Raw genomic sequence first — 16,682 nt, 5'->3', positions numbered from 1 at the left:
AAGATGTGCTCGTGGCCTGGACCATGTCGTCATGGTGTTGTAGCTACGTGTTCTGGGAAACAAACTCACTCAGAAGGACAATGCAGATAGTGGAGTGCAGTTTATTACACCAGCGGGCCCAAGGCAGAGTCTCCTCTTAGCCAAGGACCCCGACCAGCATTTGTGAAAATCTTTTATACCCCATGTGTACGTGTCTGAACCCACCACCCCAAATTCCTTGAGACTGACAAAGGAAGGGTAAATACAATCACAATAACCCCATCATTCATGTGTTATGTGTTCAAGCAGTTAATAATCAATAAGCCCGCAGTTACATTCCAACCAGTTAATAACCGATAAGCCTGTGGTTACATTCCGATAGATACTGTCTAGAGGCAGGGGTGATTAGTGTCTGTTTTCTCTTAGGTGATGAGTAACCTGGATATAGTCTTCAAGGTTCCCCTGTCCGGAGGGGGTCTTATCCTTCCATTGTCGTTCCCATAGGCACTAAGCAGAGAGTTCAGAGTCCATTGGGGAGGCAGCTGAGCATGATCAGCATGGACAGGCCTGAGATGGAGTCCAGGCCCTATGAATTCCTTCTTCAATGGGGGTGCTGAGAAGTGGTTGGATGCTGGATGTATTTGAGATAGAATTGACAGGATATGTGAGTTTGAAAGGAAAAGATGATTCTCAGCAAGGATGAATCCAAGATTTTTTTTTCTTGGGTGAGTGGAAGGAGGAGTTGCCTTTTACTAAGGTGGGAAAGACTGGAAGAAGCAAGTAAGGGGCATGAGAACTAAAAAAAATGTGACCCATGAGAGCACCGAATTTCAGTGTTATTCAGGGACCATATTGAATTCTGTAGACCAGGAGACAGTCTCTAGATTGCTCTGAGAAAACTGTTCCAAAGAGGCAAGGGAGGAGCCAGGGTATATGTATGAATTTTTTGCTGGGAAAAACAAATATGTGATCAGACATAGAAAGATCACGGCATGTTACAAAAAACAGACTTTTCAAGTTAATAATTTTAGTGCTTTCCCTTGTCTGAGATGGTGCACGAATCTAGAATTCCCAGGTGGCGCTAGTGGTAAAGAATCTGCCTGCCATTGCAGGAGATGTAAGAGATGTGGGTTCCATCCCAGGGCCAGGAAGATGCCCTGGAGGGGAGGGCATGGCAACTCACTCCAGTATTCTTGCCTGGAGAATCCCATGGACAGAGGAGCCTGAGGGGCTATAGTCCATGGGATCATAAAGAACCAGACATGACTGAAGAGACTTAGCATGCAGGGAGTCATTGAAATTTTTCCCTAGATATGCCTCTTAACTATCTCAGGACCAAAGCATAGAATGTTTCCTGTTTTTCTCCATTCTGAATTCCCTAGGGGAAATTAATGTGCTCTCTAGGGGGGATGTGCAACTGCAGTGGCTGATGGCTTGATCCCTGTAGAACTGGAATTGCAGGTGACATTTTTTTCTGTTTAGACAGCTCAGTTTTAGACAAGTTAATGTTTGGTGCATATGAAATATCCAACAGGAGAAACTGGTTAAGCTTTTAGGTCCATACGTGTGGAGTTTGGGAGTTATTGGCCACAGGTGGTATTTCCAATGTACTAAATGAAATCACCAAGAAGTACAGACAAGGAAGGGATCCAAGGTCTGAGCTGGGAGCCACTCCAGCCCTGAGAGGTTTGAGGACTAGTCTCTTGTGAAGAACTCCGTAGAGGAGTCGCCAGTGGGTAGGAGGAAAATCAGGAGCCATGGGTACCTGGTGACTGACCTTGGGGACAGTGAGAAGAGTTGTTTGGCCAGCTCTTCGCAACTCCAGGGACTGCAGCACACCAGGCTTCCCTGTTCTTCACTGTCTCCCTGAGTTTGCTCAAACTGATTTCCATTGAGTTGGTGATGCCATCCAACCATCTCATCCTCTGTAGTCCCCTTCTCCTCCCGCCCTCAATCTTTCCCAGCATCAGGGTCTTTTCCAAAGAGTTGGCTCTTTGCATCAGGTGGCCAAAGGATTGGCTTCAGCATTAGTCCTTCCAGTGAATATTCAGGGTTGATTTCCTTTAGGATTGACTGGAGGGAAGGCTCTAATCAAGTGAGTGGGTGGTTGAGATCTTTGCAAGTTCTTTTCTGATTGTTTTGGGAAGCAGGAGTGGGCTTATCCTTGGGGGTGGAGGGTGTGGGGTGGAATGGAGGTCAGAGAAGCAGGGAGGAGGGTGAGGAGGGGGAGGACCAGGGAGATGGAGCTGGACTGCTGGGGGCACCAAGGCTTCTCTAAGTTAGTGGTCAGGAATCAGAGCATGGCCAGTCAGCCTGGTGTGTTGTATCTCATCCTTGTTCAGCTCCAAGGAGATGGACCTGGAGTCACTGGGACCTTAGAGACAGCAGAGTTGGCCCCAGATAAGGAGGGCAGCCAAGCAAGTTGAAGGTACATGTGACTGACTAACTGTGGAGTCGAAAGGTTGGGTTTGGCTCTTTGATATCATCTCAGTGTTTCTCTTTTGGGCTCCATCCAGTCTCCTTATGGAACTACTGTGATTTTTTTTCACTTTGGGCTGTCTAACCACATGCAGTTTTGTTGAAGAGCACTCCCTCCAGTGAGCTTTGAGGTGGTGTTCTGTGGGTTTTGTTTCATATCCTGCTCATGTGCTAAGTCCCTTCAGTCATGTCTGACTTTTTGGGACCCCATAGACTCCTCTGTCCATTGACCACCAGGCTCCTCTGTCCATGGGATTCTCCAGGCAAGAATAGTGGAGTGGGTTGCCATGCTCTCCTCCAGGGGATCTTCCTGACCCAGGGATCGAAACTGCATCTCCTGCATTGACAGGTGGGTTCTTTAGCACGAAGAACTCCCTGAGAAGTCCTGTACATAAGCTAGTGTAAAAGTCACGCAGTGCTGTCTCAGTCTGGGAATGGCCAGTTCCCCGGGAGTGAGGGGGGGTGAGGAGCCGACACCTCACCCTTTGCAAATCCTCCTTCACCACTGGCTCCTCAAGTCGGAGTGTTTTTTTCTACTTGAGCATCGTCTGCTCTGGCCTTCTCTCCTAACTTGCTAATAAAGTCCCGAGGGCAGAAAGTGTCTCTATCTTCGTTTGCATGAAGCACTTACATGTCTGGTGCCCACTCACCTTCCTGCGTTCCTGTCCGGCCTCTGCAGTGTGTGGGAAACTCCCAGGCCCCTGATTCCCAGTGTGCCGCTTCGTGCCAGCTTCTGTCCATCACGGGATCCCGGCTCCTCTGCCAGCCTCAGGAGGACTGGCCCAGGGTTCTTTCTGAGAAACCTGCCCTGGGGGGAGCCGGTGATCTTGGTGAGGGCTGAAATGGGTGAGCCAGACACACCTCCTCCAAGCGGGGTCCTTTATCCCAGAGGATCACAGAGACACAAGCCGCCCATCTGCGTATGGGCCCAGGCTTCTCATAAAAATAGGCTTGTTTGAACACCAAGGGGTTTTCCTTTTTACACAGAAAAGAGATGCATTCTGAATATAACTAAATTTATTTGTTTTTAATTGAAGGGTAATTGCTTTACAATATTGTGTTGGTTTCAGCCACACATCTACATGAGTCAGCCATAGGTAGACCTATGTCCCCTCCCCCTTGGACCTCCCTGCCACCTCCCAACCCATCCTACCCCTCTAGGTTGTTACAGAGCCCCAGTTTGAGTTCCCCGAATCATACAACAAATTCCCATTGGCTGTCTCTTTCACTATGGTAATGTGTATGTTTCTGTGTTACAGGATGCATTTTATTTTGTAAAGTTACCAATAAAATTTGTACAGGCGGGAGGCTAAAAATATTTTAATGCAGGGAGACACTTGAAGACTGGTGATTCTAGATGGAGTGGGCAGGAGTTTGAAGGAGAATGCTAATGGAGTGAAGGCGGGAGGAGAAGGGGACGACAGAGGATGAGATGGTTGGATGGCATCACCGACTCAATGGACATGAATTTGAGTAAACTCTGGGAGTTGGTGATGGACAGGGAGGCCTGGCGTGCTGCAGTCCATGGGGTCGCAAAGAGTCGGACACGACTGAGCGGCTGAACTGAACTGAATGGGGTTTGCCCTTGTATCGTGACGAGGGGAACAAAAAACCCATAACATTCCAGGTACAGAGCACATTCCCATCTGTCTGTAGTCCAGCTCCGTTCAGTTCAGTCGCTGAGTCATGTCCAATTCTTTGCGACCCCAAGGACTGCAGCACGCAGTCCAGTGCAGTATTTATTTAACATCCGATGTTATGTTATTTATTTGACACCTGATGTTAATAGGTAGTCCAGCTCAGTATTTATTTAACATCTGATGTTTGTTCATTACCTCCTTACATCTGTGGGCAGATAAAACGTGAGGACCTTGTCTTCCAAGAGCTTATGTGTTTCCTGGTGCTGAGTGCATGCTTGGCCAAGCACTGACTTAGCTGAGAGCAATTTCAGTGTTGGGAGCAGACTGGTTCCCCAGTAATACCTGCCAGGTCTGTGGTGCTGGCTTCAGTGATACGGGAACTCAGATAAGGGAGAGCCCCAGGCTTGGTGGAGGCGCCTCCCCTGAGAGGCAGGACTTAAAGGATAAGGAGGATTAGCTGGGGAAGGAGGTGGACCGAGGGCTCAGGTGTGAGGAAGGAGGAAGGTACCCGAAAGAGGATTTTGGATTTGATTCTCTAGGCTGGGAGCATGGCTCGTATCCCCGCTGTTTCGCCGGTCCCTTCGCCGGTCCCTTAGAATCTCTGGGAACGAGGGTGAATCCAACCATTCCCATCCCCAGAATTGCCCTCCCCCACCCCGCCCAGTTCTCCCTCCTCTCTGCCAAACTGGAAATGGTATCATCAGGTCCTCTGTTGTGTCACCTGCTGTGATCTCTTGATGACAGAGCCCCAGGGCCTCCTCCGCTGTTAATGCCACTCTGCTATTCATTTTCTCTGCTGCTTGTAACCCTGTAATCCCCACCCCACCTCTGAGTTCTCAGGCCTGCCCAGACTGTTTCTAAATCTCAAAATGTAGCCGTGTTAGTTCTCTGCTTCAAACCTGGTGTTCTCCGCTGTCCGCAGGACAAAGTCTAAACTTCCTACCTGTGCAGCCCAGTCTAGCCGAGCCTCCTTTCTCAGGCTGTGTTCTGGGTCTGAGTGACCATTTAGGAGAAGGAAAATGATTTTACAGTAAAGTATTTCAGATTTCCCATAGCTCATGGTGCTAACAGGATGGACTATTCAGAAGCACTTGGGACTATGAGGCTGACAACCGTTCGCAGCTACAGCACAGAAGCAGATCATGGCCCCACATCACCAAGGAAAAGTTCAGCTATGAGTAGTAACTCATATTTGAAAAAATAACAGAAAGATAAATGACCTTTGGGGAGAATTTCCACCCAAAATGGTAAAAAAAAAAAACAAAAAACAAAACCAACCTTTTAAAATCTGGTGTTCAAAGAGATAGATGGAAATCCATTTACAGTGCCCAGCAGAGGAAATGTGAAGGGGTGGGCAGGCATATATGGCTCCTGACAGATCCTATCTGGAAACACGGAAGCCACAGGTAAGGAAGCAGGATTTGAGCGCTCACAGACCCACCAGGCTCATTTGCACAGACTTCTGTGTGACTTTGGGGCCTGAGGCCCTCGGCATCAAACATGCCCTTCCTCGTTGGCGCTCTGATTTAAATGGCATTTCTTGGAGACCAAGTTGGATGCTTTTTCGAGCACATGGGAGATAAGAAGCCAACCCAGACACAGCTGGGAATTGACCGCCTCGAGCACATTTCAGAAATGGAAGCAAACAAGTAGTTAAACCTCAGAGGACTAAACGAGGGCAGAAGCTGAAGGAGAATCTCTGTCTGGAGTTCCTGGGGCAGTGATGGCGGTTTTAACGAGGAAGGAGGGGTGATTGTAGGCAACCCGTAGAGAGGCAGAGTCCTCTGTGACCTTGAGCCGAAGGGGTTGTGTTTCCAAATGCCCTCATGGGGAGCAGGCCCCTGTGACCCCCCTTCCTCCCGAGGGCACATACAGCAGGGGGAGTGGATTAAGCCAGGACCCAGAGTTTTACCAAACAGACTTGAGTCCGTCCTCAGCGTGGACACTCCGCACATGCTTGCGGCGGGAGATGTTGCCAGGTTTAGTGGCTGGCGGAGCTGCTCCTCCCGAGGGGAATGAGGTCGCCTCCTTCCTGTCTCTGGGCGGGGGGAGTTGGGGGTGAGGGGTGGGAAGGGAAGCAGGGCCGCCCACCAGAACAGGAGGCCACCCAGATTACCCCACTATCCTGTATGTCTTTCTCTTAATCCTCCTGAGGAACGGCGGGTAGCCTGAGACGCCTGAATTGTGTCTTAGTTCCCGACTGTTCTGCCCCATATAAAATACGGATGAGCCCTGTCCCGGTGAGTTCCTGCAGTCAGCTCGTCCAGAAAGCAAGCCGTTGGTCCCAGGAAGAACAAAGCTGCAGGAAGCACGGAATTCTCTTACACCTTCTTGAAAATGCAAGTCATGTGGCCTGGAAAATACTTTTCTCCCCTAGCGATCTGCACCCTGGAGCTGTGGAAGAGGCAGCTGAAGTTATTCCAAGAAAGCGCTCGGAGTTTGGTAATAAAAGGAAGTGAGATTTCGCCCCTGCCTCCGGGCTGGACTCCTGGGAGCGCACCGGGCCAAAAGGAAATGGCTGGGTGTTGGGACATCACTCCCAGCCCTGGGCCCCGTACACGCAGCCCTGGGTGCGCGTGGGGCCATGTGCAAAGATTCCGCAGTGCCGAATGCAACGTGATGAGTAAGAGGATGCCAGTTGGTTTGAGTGGGGTAGATAAACAAGAGCAAATATACATACAGCAGTGTGCAACCTGCCGGAGTTCCCGGAGGCTTGGCGCAGCCGCTCCTGGGCTGGCCCAGGGGCATCGGGGAACCTGCCCGACTTGATACAGCAGGCACCCCCCCTCTGCTGGTTAGGAGGACGCTTTTGGAGCATTTTCTTGTGTCACGATCTGCTGAGGTCCAGCCCCGGCAGGTCCGGGAATACCCAAGGGATGAGTGGCGTCGGCGAGGAAGAAGACAGACACACACAGAAGGTTGCGTCGAAGAGGTAGCTTTTTTTAATTTTTAGGACAACTCAGTTTTTATAGAATGAACGTTACCTACCCCTTAAGTCCCACATATTACATCAGATATTGGTTTGTGCTTCTGTCAATATTTTTTTCCCCATGTTTTTCCCCTATGCATTCATCTGGAACTTTTCCGATTACAGGGTTTTTTCCTAGAATGTCCTGTACATTAGTCTTCGTGCCTCAATGGCCTAACATTTTCACTCTGACAAAAACAATGTTCCACAAATTTCAGGTATGGTATGAATTCTTTAGACAATAAAACAACACATGGGAAGGGCTACAAAAATATGTTTGACATTTTCTGAGAATAGTACCATGTGAAAACCCTGATATTTTTCTTTACCTGAAACCACAAAACCTCAATTTACAATGATTAACTATTAAACAACAAAAATACCTCTAAAGTAGCAAAACACCTCTATTAATAGTGAGATAATGGCAGTGAAGCTGGTTAATATAAATCTTCTATTGAAATCCTATGTAGCCCATTTTCTAATTCTACAAAAATACCCATCATATCCCATGTTGTTTAAAGAAAGAGAAACAATGGACAAATAGCAGCAAGGAAATAGCAATAATGAAAAACCTCTCAACCAAGTAGCAAGTAAACTGAAGCAGTATATCTACTTCTAAATTTAATGCCTCTACTCTTTTCTGTTCTAGAACATAATCTTTTAAGCAAGCAGCCAAACTATTCCTGTGGCCTTTTCCTTTTTGACTTGATGTTTATGGTCATGTCCTGGGCCGGAGCAATCATGAGCATTTCTAAATAGGCTTGGAGTTTTCCAGCAAAGCCTTATTACTATATATTATATTTCCAAAAATTAATAGAAAGCGCAACAACAGTAAGACAGAAGAAAGGGACATACCGGGCCCCCGGGGCAACCTCGAGGGGAAGAGCTGCCTTGCAGGTTCCTTTCTTGTCCCGTGACCTTGTCATGGTTTGGGCGCACCCCGGCGGCTCAAATAACAATCAAATAGCCCGGAGAAGGTGAACTGCGAGGTAAAGGCATGAACGCGGAGATGGAGAGAGCTGGGGACCAGACGCCCGGGAACCCCGAGCCATCCTCCCTGGCGACTCTGGGTGACCCACAGGTGACCCTGCTGTCTGTCCACAAACGGTGGTCCTTCAAGAGGAGCCCTGGGACTGGGGGCTCCAGCAGGCCAGTGATATCAGAGGAGGAATGCCCTCCCCCATCAGAGGAAGGAGAATTTTCACAGAAGGTTTTGAATGGATCGGAAGAGATCAGTTCTAAGCAGGTGAGTGGTGTTGCACAAGGGCTGACAAGCCAGGAGGGCTTCTTATAAAAGTCCCAGGTTATAGATGGAGGTTTCCTGCTTGTCTTACCTCAGAGGGGCCAGTGGAGTGGCTCTGGGTGGGGTATGGAGTGAGCCAGGAGCCCAGGGGAACTTTCCAGAGATTAAATCTTGGGTTTTGTTGCTTCTTACTTTCAGGATTTTTTTTAAGCCTCTATGGTGAACAAGTTTCTCAAAATGCAAATCAGACAAAAATGAATCTTCTTCCTCTTTTTATTTATTTTTAACATGTGTACCTTCTTGTGTTAATCTTCACATTTCAACTAAATAAGCATTTTGAAAATGTTGCTGCCAAGTGAACCTGCTCTTGAACAAACGAAAGGTTTGTTAACCCAAAAGTCAGGTCGCATTCAAAAGCAGAGCAGTGTCACTAATGTTTTGTAAAAACTGTGCTTCAGTGGTATTTCCAGGTGATACACGTGGTCTGTGTGGGGTTCTTTTCATTGCCATGAGTAGATGGGGAAAAAATACTACTACTTAGACATAAAGGGAAGGTTTCATATATCTTTTGCTCCTTTAGGAGTTATCTTTGTTTCTTCTGGTGTTGTTTAAAAAGTCTGTAAAACTAAAGGAGATTTTGTGAGTTGAGATTTTTTAAATGAAAGAGATCTGTGTACATCGAAGATTTGTGAATGTCCATTTATGCAGTACACAGTCAACTTTCATATTTCTAGTTGAATGTTGTAAGACAGGAAAATATAAATTTTTTTTTTTTTTGTAAAATGCTTAAGAGCTTTCCTTTAAAGTGTTCAGACTACTACTTGACAAAATTCAACCTATGTCTGAGGTATTTGAATGGGAAATAGTCTAATGGTTTTTGATGGCCACTTCTAACCTCATGTGACTGGGAAAACAACCAGAACCTGACCAGGGAGCCCTTCAGGAGGGCCAGGCTGGAGGCCTGGGCGGAGGCTAGGACTGCGACCGTCAGGTGTGGGTCTGCACCCTTACTGGGCTGTGGGATCTGGCAGGTGAGCTTGGACGTCTCCAGCTCCAGATTCCTGGGATGAGCAGTCTTGCCTCCCTCGGTTGTGAAAGCACCTTGTTGAGGACTATATACACTCACAATGGTATTGTCTCTACCAAAATGATCTTCATTGGGATTCCTAACTCTGGAGATGTGGTTGGTGCACTTTGAACGTCTGGTGGAACTGTGTTGGCCAGTTAATGTGTCTGAGCACAGTTGGCAGCTTTTTTTTTTCTTCTGAAGCGCTGATTATAAAAGTTAACACCTGTTTATTGTGCACAGCAAATTTAACATGAGGCAGGGGAATATAGAAAACTATAAAGACTTGAAAGCAGCCGTATGCTTCAGCCATTTTGCCACTAGACATACGAATATATGTGAGTTTGTGTATGTGTACAAAAGTATTACATTCCTTGTATTTTTTTACTTAATAATTTGTGGAGATACAGATGTATATATATAAACATGTATATTTGTTGTTGTTTAGTCGCTAAGTCATGCCTGACTCTTTTGTGACCCCTTGGACTGTAGCCCGCCAGGCTCCTCTATCCATGGGACATATTTATACATAACATAATTTGATTTAACTATCCCCAAATGGGGGAAATTTGTAGTAGGTGGTTTATGATGATTAAAAACCAAAGAAAACATCAATTACAGTTGAGTACTCATTCGCTGTTAACAGTGTATCGACTCAAAGTCTGTTGTAAATGAAACTCACTTGAGATAACTTATTCAGTACTGGAAGGGACTTGTCACCTCATGTCATCATCGTCCTCTTTTAACAGACAGAAAGCTGAGATCGAGAGGTTAGGTAATCCGCCTGAAGGGTTGAATCCCAGGTCTGTCTGAGGACAGGCCCCTTGCTTTTTTGTTGGGACAGGGAAGTATTAACCTGCTGGGTGAGATAGGGTTTGAAAACATCTGAGTATTGAAGAGCGGTAACATAGAGTGAACAAAAAGTTAACCATTCGGGCGGTGCATGGTTCACAAAAGATGCAGGTAGCTGCTCTGAAGAAAACATTTCAAAATTGTGTTTGTAGTTAGTGGATGTGTGTACTTTTTATGTTTCTTGTAAAATGCAGAGAGAGTATGATCTGTACAATGTAAAATGAAAACATGTTGAGCAAGTCCTTGTTTTCTTCTGTATTTTGCGAAGTCTTCACTGGTCAGAACTCAGCCTGGAGGGTCCACCCTCCCTCCACATGAGTTAGAGCCTCCTCTTTGCTGGTGTGAGCAGACCGTGTGAGGTGAGGTTCTCGGGCGTGTACCCCCCCCCCACACACCCCCACCCCACCAGGAGCATGTGCAGCAAGAAGGCGAAGGCAGGGTCTCAGCGCCCTGGCCTGGCTGTTCTAGCCCTGTGTCCCCAGGCCTCCCCGGGTCTCTTGTTTCCTCTCAGGCCCAGGACAGTGGCCTGGAAAGGAACAGGCTCCTACCTCTGAGAATCCCATTGAGGAGCTGTGGAAAGTAGGGGTTCCTGGCCCTCATTCCAGTTGGAGGGTGGTGGGAACTCCCCTTTGCACTCAGAACTGCCCACCCAGCCTCCGTACTCCTTGCCTGTGGCCAAGCTTGGCCGCTGTGTTGCTTGTCTTTCTCTTCCAAATCTGACAGTGTATCAGTCTACGGTGAGTGAACTCTTGACTGAACAAATGCACGAACCGGAAGTGGGTTTCTGTGGCAGGAGGCAGGAGTGATGTTGGAAACACTGGACTGGCTGACGACTGTGATGAGGGTGTTGGGTTGTGGGCCTGACCATTTTAGAAGACAACCTACAGGGTTCTTTTTGTTTTTAAGGATTTTTTTTTTAATGTGGATTTTTTTTTTTTAAGTCTTTGTTGAATTTGTTACAGTATTGCTTCAGTTTTATATTTTGGGTTTTTTGGTCACAAGTCATGTGAGATTTTAGCTGCCCGATTAGGGATTGAACCTGCACTCCCCTCTCTGGAAGGTGAAGCCTCAACCGCAGGACCACCAGGGACGTCCCAACATACAGGATTCTGTGCTGGGTGAGAGGTGGTCAGGCTGGTTTTTTGTTTCGTTTTTCTTGCTTATGTGAAACCAAGACGACCCAGCTGGCACAGGTGTATCCCAGATAAATAAAGGGAAAAAATGAGGTGGGTGATGAGGTGGGTGATCCAGTCACTTAAAGAAGTCACCAACAAATTGTCGTGGAATCATCGTTAGCAATACTACAGTGGTATGCACTTTTCTAGGGAACTTGTCATTGTATATTCTTAATTTTTTCCTAAAATTAGTATCTAAAGGATATAAACATCAATAACAAAGTACAGGAGTGTGGTTTTCTTCCTCTCTAGAAAAATAGGATATAGTATATGCTCTTATAGTTTTTACAACTTTTCTCCCCTTTGATATATCATGGATAGATTTCCATGGCAATACATGTAAATTCACCTTTAAAAAAACACTGCATAAAATTCTTTTGGATGGACACTTTATGTAAACTGTTCTCTACAGAAGAATATTTAGATGGTTGCCACATTTTCAGTATAGAGTATAGCAATGGACATTTTCATGGCCCCATGGATCTATATGATGAAATTCCCAGAAGTACTGGGACAGAGGCACTTAATATTTTGACAACTAGTGCTTAATTCCTCTCAAAAAGGTTGTGTACATTTATTTTTGTACCACCAGTAGTTGAGAATTCTTTTTCCCTATTCTCTTTCTTACTGTATCATGAAACTTTAAAGTTTTTGCCAGCCTGTTGGGTGAAAAGTGACAGCTTATTTACTTTTGCATTTTATTATTATTTCCCCTCCTCATTCTTTTTTCTCTCAGTTTTATTGAGACATAACTGATGTACAATGCTGTGTATAAGTTTAAGGTGTACAGCATGATGATTTAACTTGTATTCTTTGTATTGTGACATGAACACCCACAGTAAGTTTAGTGACATCCATCATCTCATTTTTTTTTTTTTTTAAAAAGGAAAAAAAAATTTTTTTTCTTGTGATGAGAACTCAGGATTTGCCCTCACAGTAACTTTTGTATGTACTGTGCAGCAGTGTTAGCTATTCTTTTCCGTCTGAGCCACCAGGGACGCCCTGTTAACTACGGCCCCTTGTGCTGTGCATTGCATTCCTGGGACTTACCTTGTAACTAGTAGTTGGTATCTTTTGACCACCTTCATCCAATTCCTCCTCCCCCCAGCTCCCTGACTCTTGTAATCACAAATCTGACTTCTTTTTCTGAGTTTTTTTTTCTTTTTTCTTTTTGTTTTAGATTCTGCATGTGAGTGAGATCACACAGTATTTGTCTCCCTCTGATTTAGAATAATGCTCTCAAGATCCATTCATGTTGCCGCAAATGGTGTAATTTCATTTTTTATGGCTAAATAGTTTTCCATCGTGTATGTATACCACATTTACTATATCCATTCATCTACTGATGAACACTTAGGTTGTTGCCATGTCTTTGTCAAGGACTCCCTTTTTCTTCACATCTTCACTAGCATTTGTTATCCTTTGCCTTTTTGATGATAACCATTCTAACAGACACTGTTGCAAAGGCATACAAAAAGTAGCCAACAGATACATGTAAAGGTGATAAACATCACCAGTCCTCTGAGAAATGCAAATCAAAACCACAGTGAGATATAGTGCACCCAGTTTCTCAGTAAGGGTTAAAGTTTTTTCCTCGTGTGATCAAGAGAAAGAAACCGGCAGTAAATGGTCACTGGTGTGGATTTCCCCAGAAAGTGCACCGTCAGCACCAGGGCTGGCGGTGGCCCTGAGGCCAGAGGTCAGGCGGGAGCCCACACAGCCCAGGCACACTGTCTGTCCTCTGCGGAGTTTGAAGTAAAATGCCCAGAGTTTGTTTTATCAGTAGATAAAATGTAAATAATTCTCACTGGGAGCTCTTTCTGGACCTTTGTGAAATAGCCTTAAAGGACAGTTTGAAGGGATTGGAGTAGGGATTCGGGAATGTGTACATGAGTTTTAATGATTAGTTCTTATCAGTAAAATGGTGGAAAATAATGAGTTCCCTGCCTACTTCCCTAGACTGCTTTTTTTTTTTTTTTTTTTAATTTTTTTAATTTTTTTTTTAATTTTTTTTTTTTTTAATTTTTTTATTAGTTGGAGGCTACCTAGACTGCTTTTGAAGATCCAATGAGGCCTTGTTTGTCTTCATAGTCATTTTCAGTCATTTATGATGTTAGCCTTTTACATTCCCTTAGTTTTCAGTCCTTAGCTTTCAGACCTCCTTGCAGAACTGGAGTGGATATTATTGTTACCTCCTTTCACAGCTAAGAAAACTGAGGCTTGGATTTGCTCAGATAAGGCTGAATATCCTACCCGAGGCTGTCAGATATCCCTTCCAAAAATTCATAACACATGGAAAGGGCTGATATTTAAACATATGGAGTGAACATGTTCTTTAGAGGATAAAGGATTAGTTGTGTCTGACTCTTTGCGACCCCACCTGACTGTAACCCTCCTCTGTCCATGGGTTCTCCAGGCAAGAATACTGGAGTGGGTTGCCATTCCCTTCTCCGGGGGAATCTTCCCCACCCAGGGATTGAACCCGGGTCTCCTGCTCTGTAAGCAGAGTCTTTACTGTCTGAGCCACCAGAGAAGCAAGCTGAGAGGATAAACATGTTGAAACACATCATCTGCTCATCATTGCGCTCATCTTTATCACAGTGATAATATTATCATTGCTTATATTAGTATAGCTTAACAAGACATTTTCTTCTTTGCCTTAAAGAAACTGAGAAACCACATTTGTTTTCTAGTATAAAAGTAGGACTTTTTTTTTTATTTAAGTTTAAAAAATTGGAAAATATGTACAGACAGTAAAAAGATCAGAATATCATAACTCACCCATAGGTAACCTCAATTTTATGTGTTAATACCTAAGTGTGTATTTGTCTAAATTTATGTACATATAGTCTTTTTTTTGGTTGTACCATGTTGTATGCGAAATCCTAGTTTCCCCAACCAGGGATCGAACCCATGCCCGCCCGTGTTGGAAGCCTGGATTTTTAACTAATGGACTGCCAGGGAATTCCCCCACCCCACCCCCCACTTCTTTTTTTTACATACTGGTTTCACTGGGGACATTGATTCTTTCTCAGTGGTGGTTTTAGAGACTGACACCTATTTGCCTGGAGTGGTTTGTTGTCGCCCAGTCGCTCCGTCGTGTCCAACTCTCTGTGACCCCATGGACTGCAGCCTGCCAGGCTTCTCTATCACCATCCCCCAGAGCTGGAGTGGTTTAGGTGGGATCTTTTCTTGAGTCAGTCTCTTTTGACCCTCCTTCGGCTGTGAATCTGTGATGCCTAAAGAATTCTCAGATAAGAGTAAAGCAGATACTAAGGGTTGCAGGCCTTAGTATCCATCTGCTTAGGCTTAGGCCCAGGCCACCCAGTGATCTCAGCCACCCCCTCACCTCCATAGTGCGTTCATTCACCTCGATGGAGTCTATTGTTACCTGACAGGTAGTATCAGGGAGGAAGAAATTTTCCTCTAGCCTTCTCATTCTTCTGGCTCTTCCAACAATGAAATTGACTCGAGACAGATTAACGGGAGAAAGTCAAACAAAAGTTTAATAACATGAGTACATAGGAGGAGACCAGGAAAAAGTAACTCACCGAAATGAACGAAGCCCTCACCTCAAATACCATCCTCAACCAAAGGCAGAGATGTTGAGGGTGGGAGAGCCGGGAAAAGCAGTAAACAAGGGTGATCATGTTACACATTTATACCACTTCCTTCTCCATCGATCAGTCGAGTTTCTAGAAATTTGATCAGCCTCCTCTTCCGGGGACAGAGGGAGATTTCCCTTACAAATATAAATGTTTCTTACAAAAAGGCAACTCTTCCTTGGTTTTCAGAGCCCTTTCAGTGTTGGCTATTACCCCAAAATAAATAGCTTGAAACAATATGCAGAAGAGATGTGTTTCAGAGTGGCAAATTCTCCTCCCCTGTAGGATGTGGCTGCTTTTGTTTTCTTCATTTTGCTTTTCAGCATTGTAATCTTTTCCTGTAATTAACATGGCGAAAAAGAAAAAAGTAATCTTAAGGTTTCTTTAAAAAGTAGAAAACCTGTTGGACTTTGAGCTGGATTTAAATCCCAGCTCTGTTATTTGTGACGTTGGATAAACCTCTGAGTCTGTTTCAGCAGTAAAATGGTGATAAGAGTATCTCCTTACAGAATTATCTTGAGCGTTAGGGATATAAAATGCCATCCTCATAAAGTAACACTGAGAATCATTAACTATTTGCAACCTATTGGGTCTGTGTACATATGGAAAAAATCAGGGCCTTTCTGTATTTTCAGTTCCATGAAAGTTCAGATATATAGAGTTTTATGGGTGGAGGTTATATACTGGATAACTTGCAGGCATGTAATAATATTTTTGCCTCATAAGTTGTTAAGGGTGTTCTGTAGCTTTCAGAGTGAAAGAAGTCTGAAGATATGTGGGCAAGTGGTATCCTACTTAAGGATGCTGGAGATCCAGGTGTAATTAAGAGATCTCAGAAGTGGTTAGTAGTCCTTTCCTTGTGCATGTAATAGTATTTGCTCTTTGATTTGTGATCACAGCCGTTTTTAACAGGGCGTGTCATTTCTGGGCTCTGCAGTTTCAGTCCGGCTTTGAACTCTTTGCTTAAATCATGCCACCCCCATTTCTAATTTCTTCATATTAGAATGGCCCATCCAAAGGTCTTATTTTCCTTTTCTGGCTCCATCTTAGTGAATAAACTGTTTACATTCCTTTCCCTACCTTTCTTTGAAAAGTCCTGGTACTCAGCAAATTCCATGGGACCTACGCGCCTAGAGAGGTAGCAAAGAATGGAAATTCACTTTTGGATTCCTCTCTGTGGAATTACCCTCTTCTCGGGTATTTCCAAGCCCTTCTCATCCTGATGCCTACTGTACTGATAGTTTATTGAAAATTCAAAAGCTGGTAACCTGGTGTTGGACCTGCAGAAGAAGTCCCCAGTGTTTGTTCTCAAGGAGTCTGTGATTTAGTGGGACTCAAACAACATTGGAAATTCCGCCAGGTTTTTCCTGGACACAGCCTGTTCCCTGTGTCCACTTACCAATGTCTGTTGCTTCTTATGAACCCTTCACCCTAGATGTGTGTGTTTGAACTCAGATGATGAGTTTTCCCCCACCCTAGAGATTGTCTTCGTTGAAGAACGGAATTAAAAGCACATACAGTGTGTGTTCACCTAGAAATGATCCAAACACTTGCCAGCGTTGTGAGGTTGCCCCTAAACCAACAGGTACACTGTTATTTCACAAAGTTGTGTTATTTGCCAGACGTTGTCCTCCATAACTGCTTGTCCTTAGAAGCCTGCGTATTTAAAAGGGAGA

General features: G+C 45.0%; 1 protein-coding gene across 5 annotated transcripts in view; it reads left to right on the top strand.

Moving 5' to 3' along the window:
• ATP7B (ATPase copper transporting beta) overlaps positions 1-16,682 on the top strand; it is a 78,975-nt gene that overhangs the window by 23,448 nt on the left and 38,845 nt on the right. The window contains exon 1 of one of the 5 annotated variants that reach the window (XM_043477687.1): positions 7,942-8,311. The exons of 2 other annotated variants lie outside the window; for them this stretch is intronic. In XM_043477687.1, the coding sequence (XP_043333622.1) occupies positions 8,063-8,311 (249 nt within the window). In that variant the 5' untranslated portion in view covers positions 7,942-8,062. Of the gene's footprint in view, positions 1-7,941; positions 8,312-16,682 lie in introns of those variants that run through there. 2 more of the 5 variants (XM_043477685.1, XM_043477686.1) reach the window with 2 other exon arrangements.

The sequence above is a fragment of the Cervus canadensis genome, chromosome 9 (genome assembly GCF_019320065.1).
Source record: "Cervus canadensis isolate Bull #8, Minnesota chromosome 9, ASM1932006v1, whole genome shotgun sequence".
Lineage (NCBI taxonomy): Eukaryota > Metazoa > Chordata > Mammalia > Artiodactyla > Cervidae > Cervus > Cervus canadensis.
Note: the sequence above shows the minus strand (reverse complement) of the source record. Positions and strands in the feature narration are given on the sequence as shown.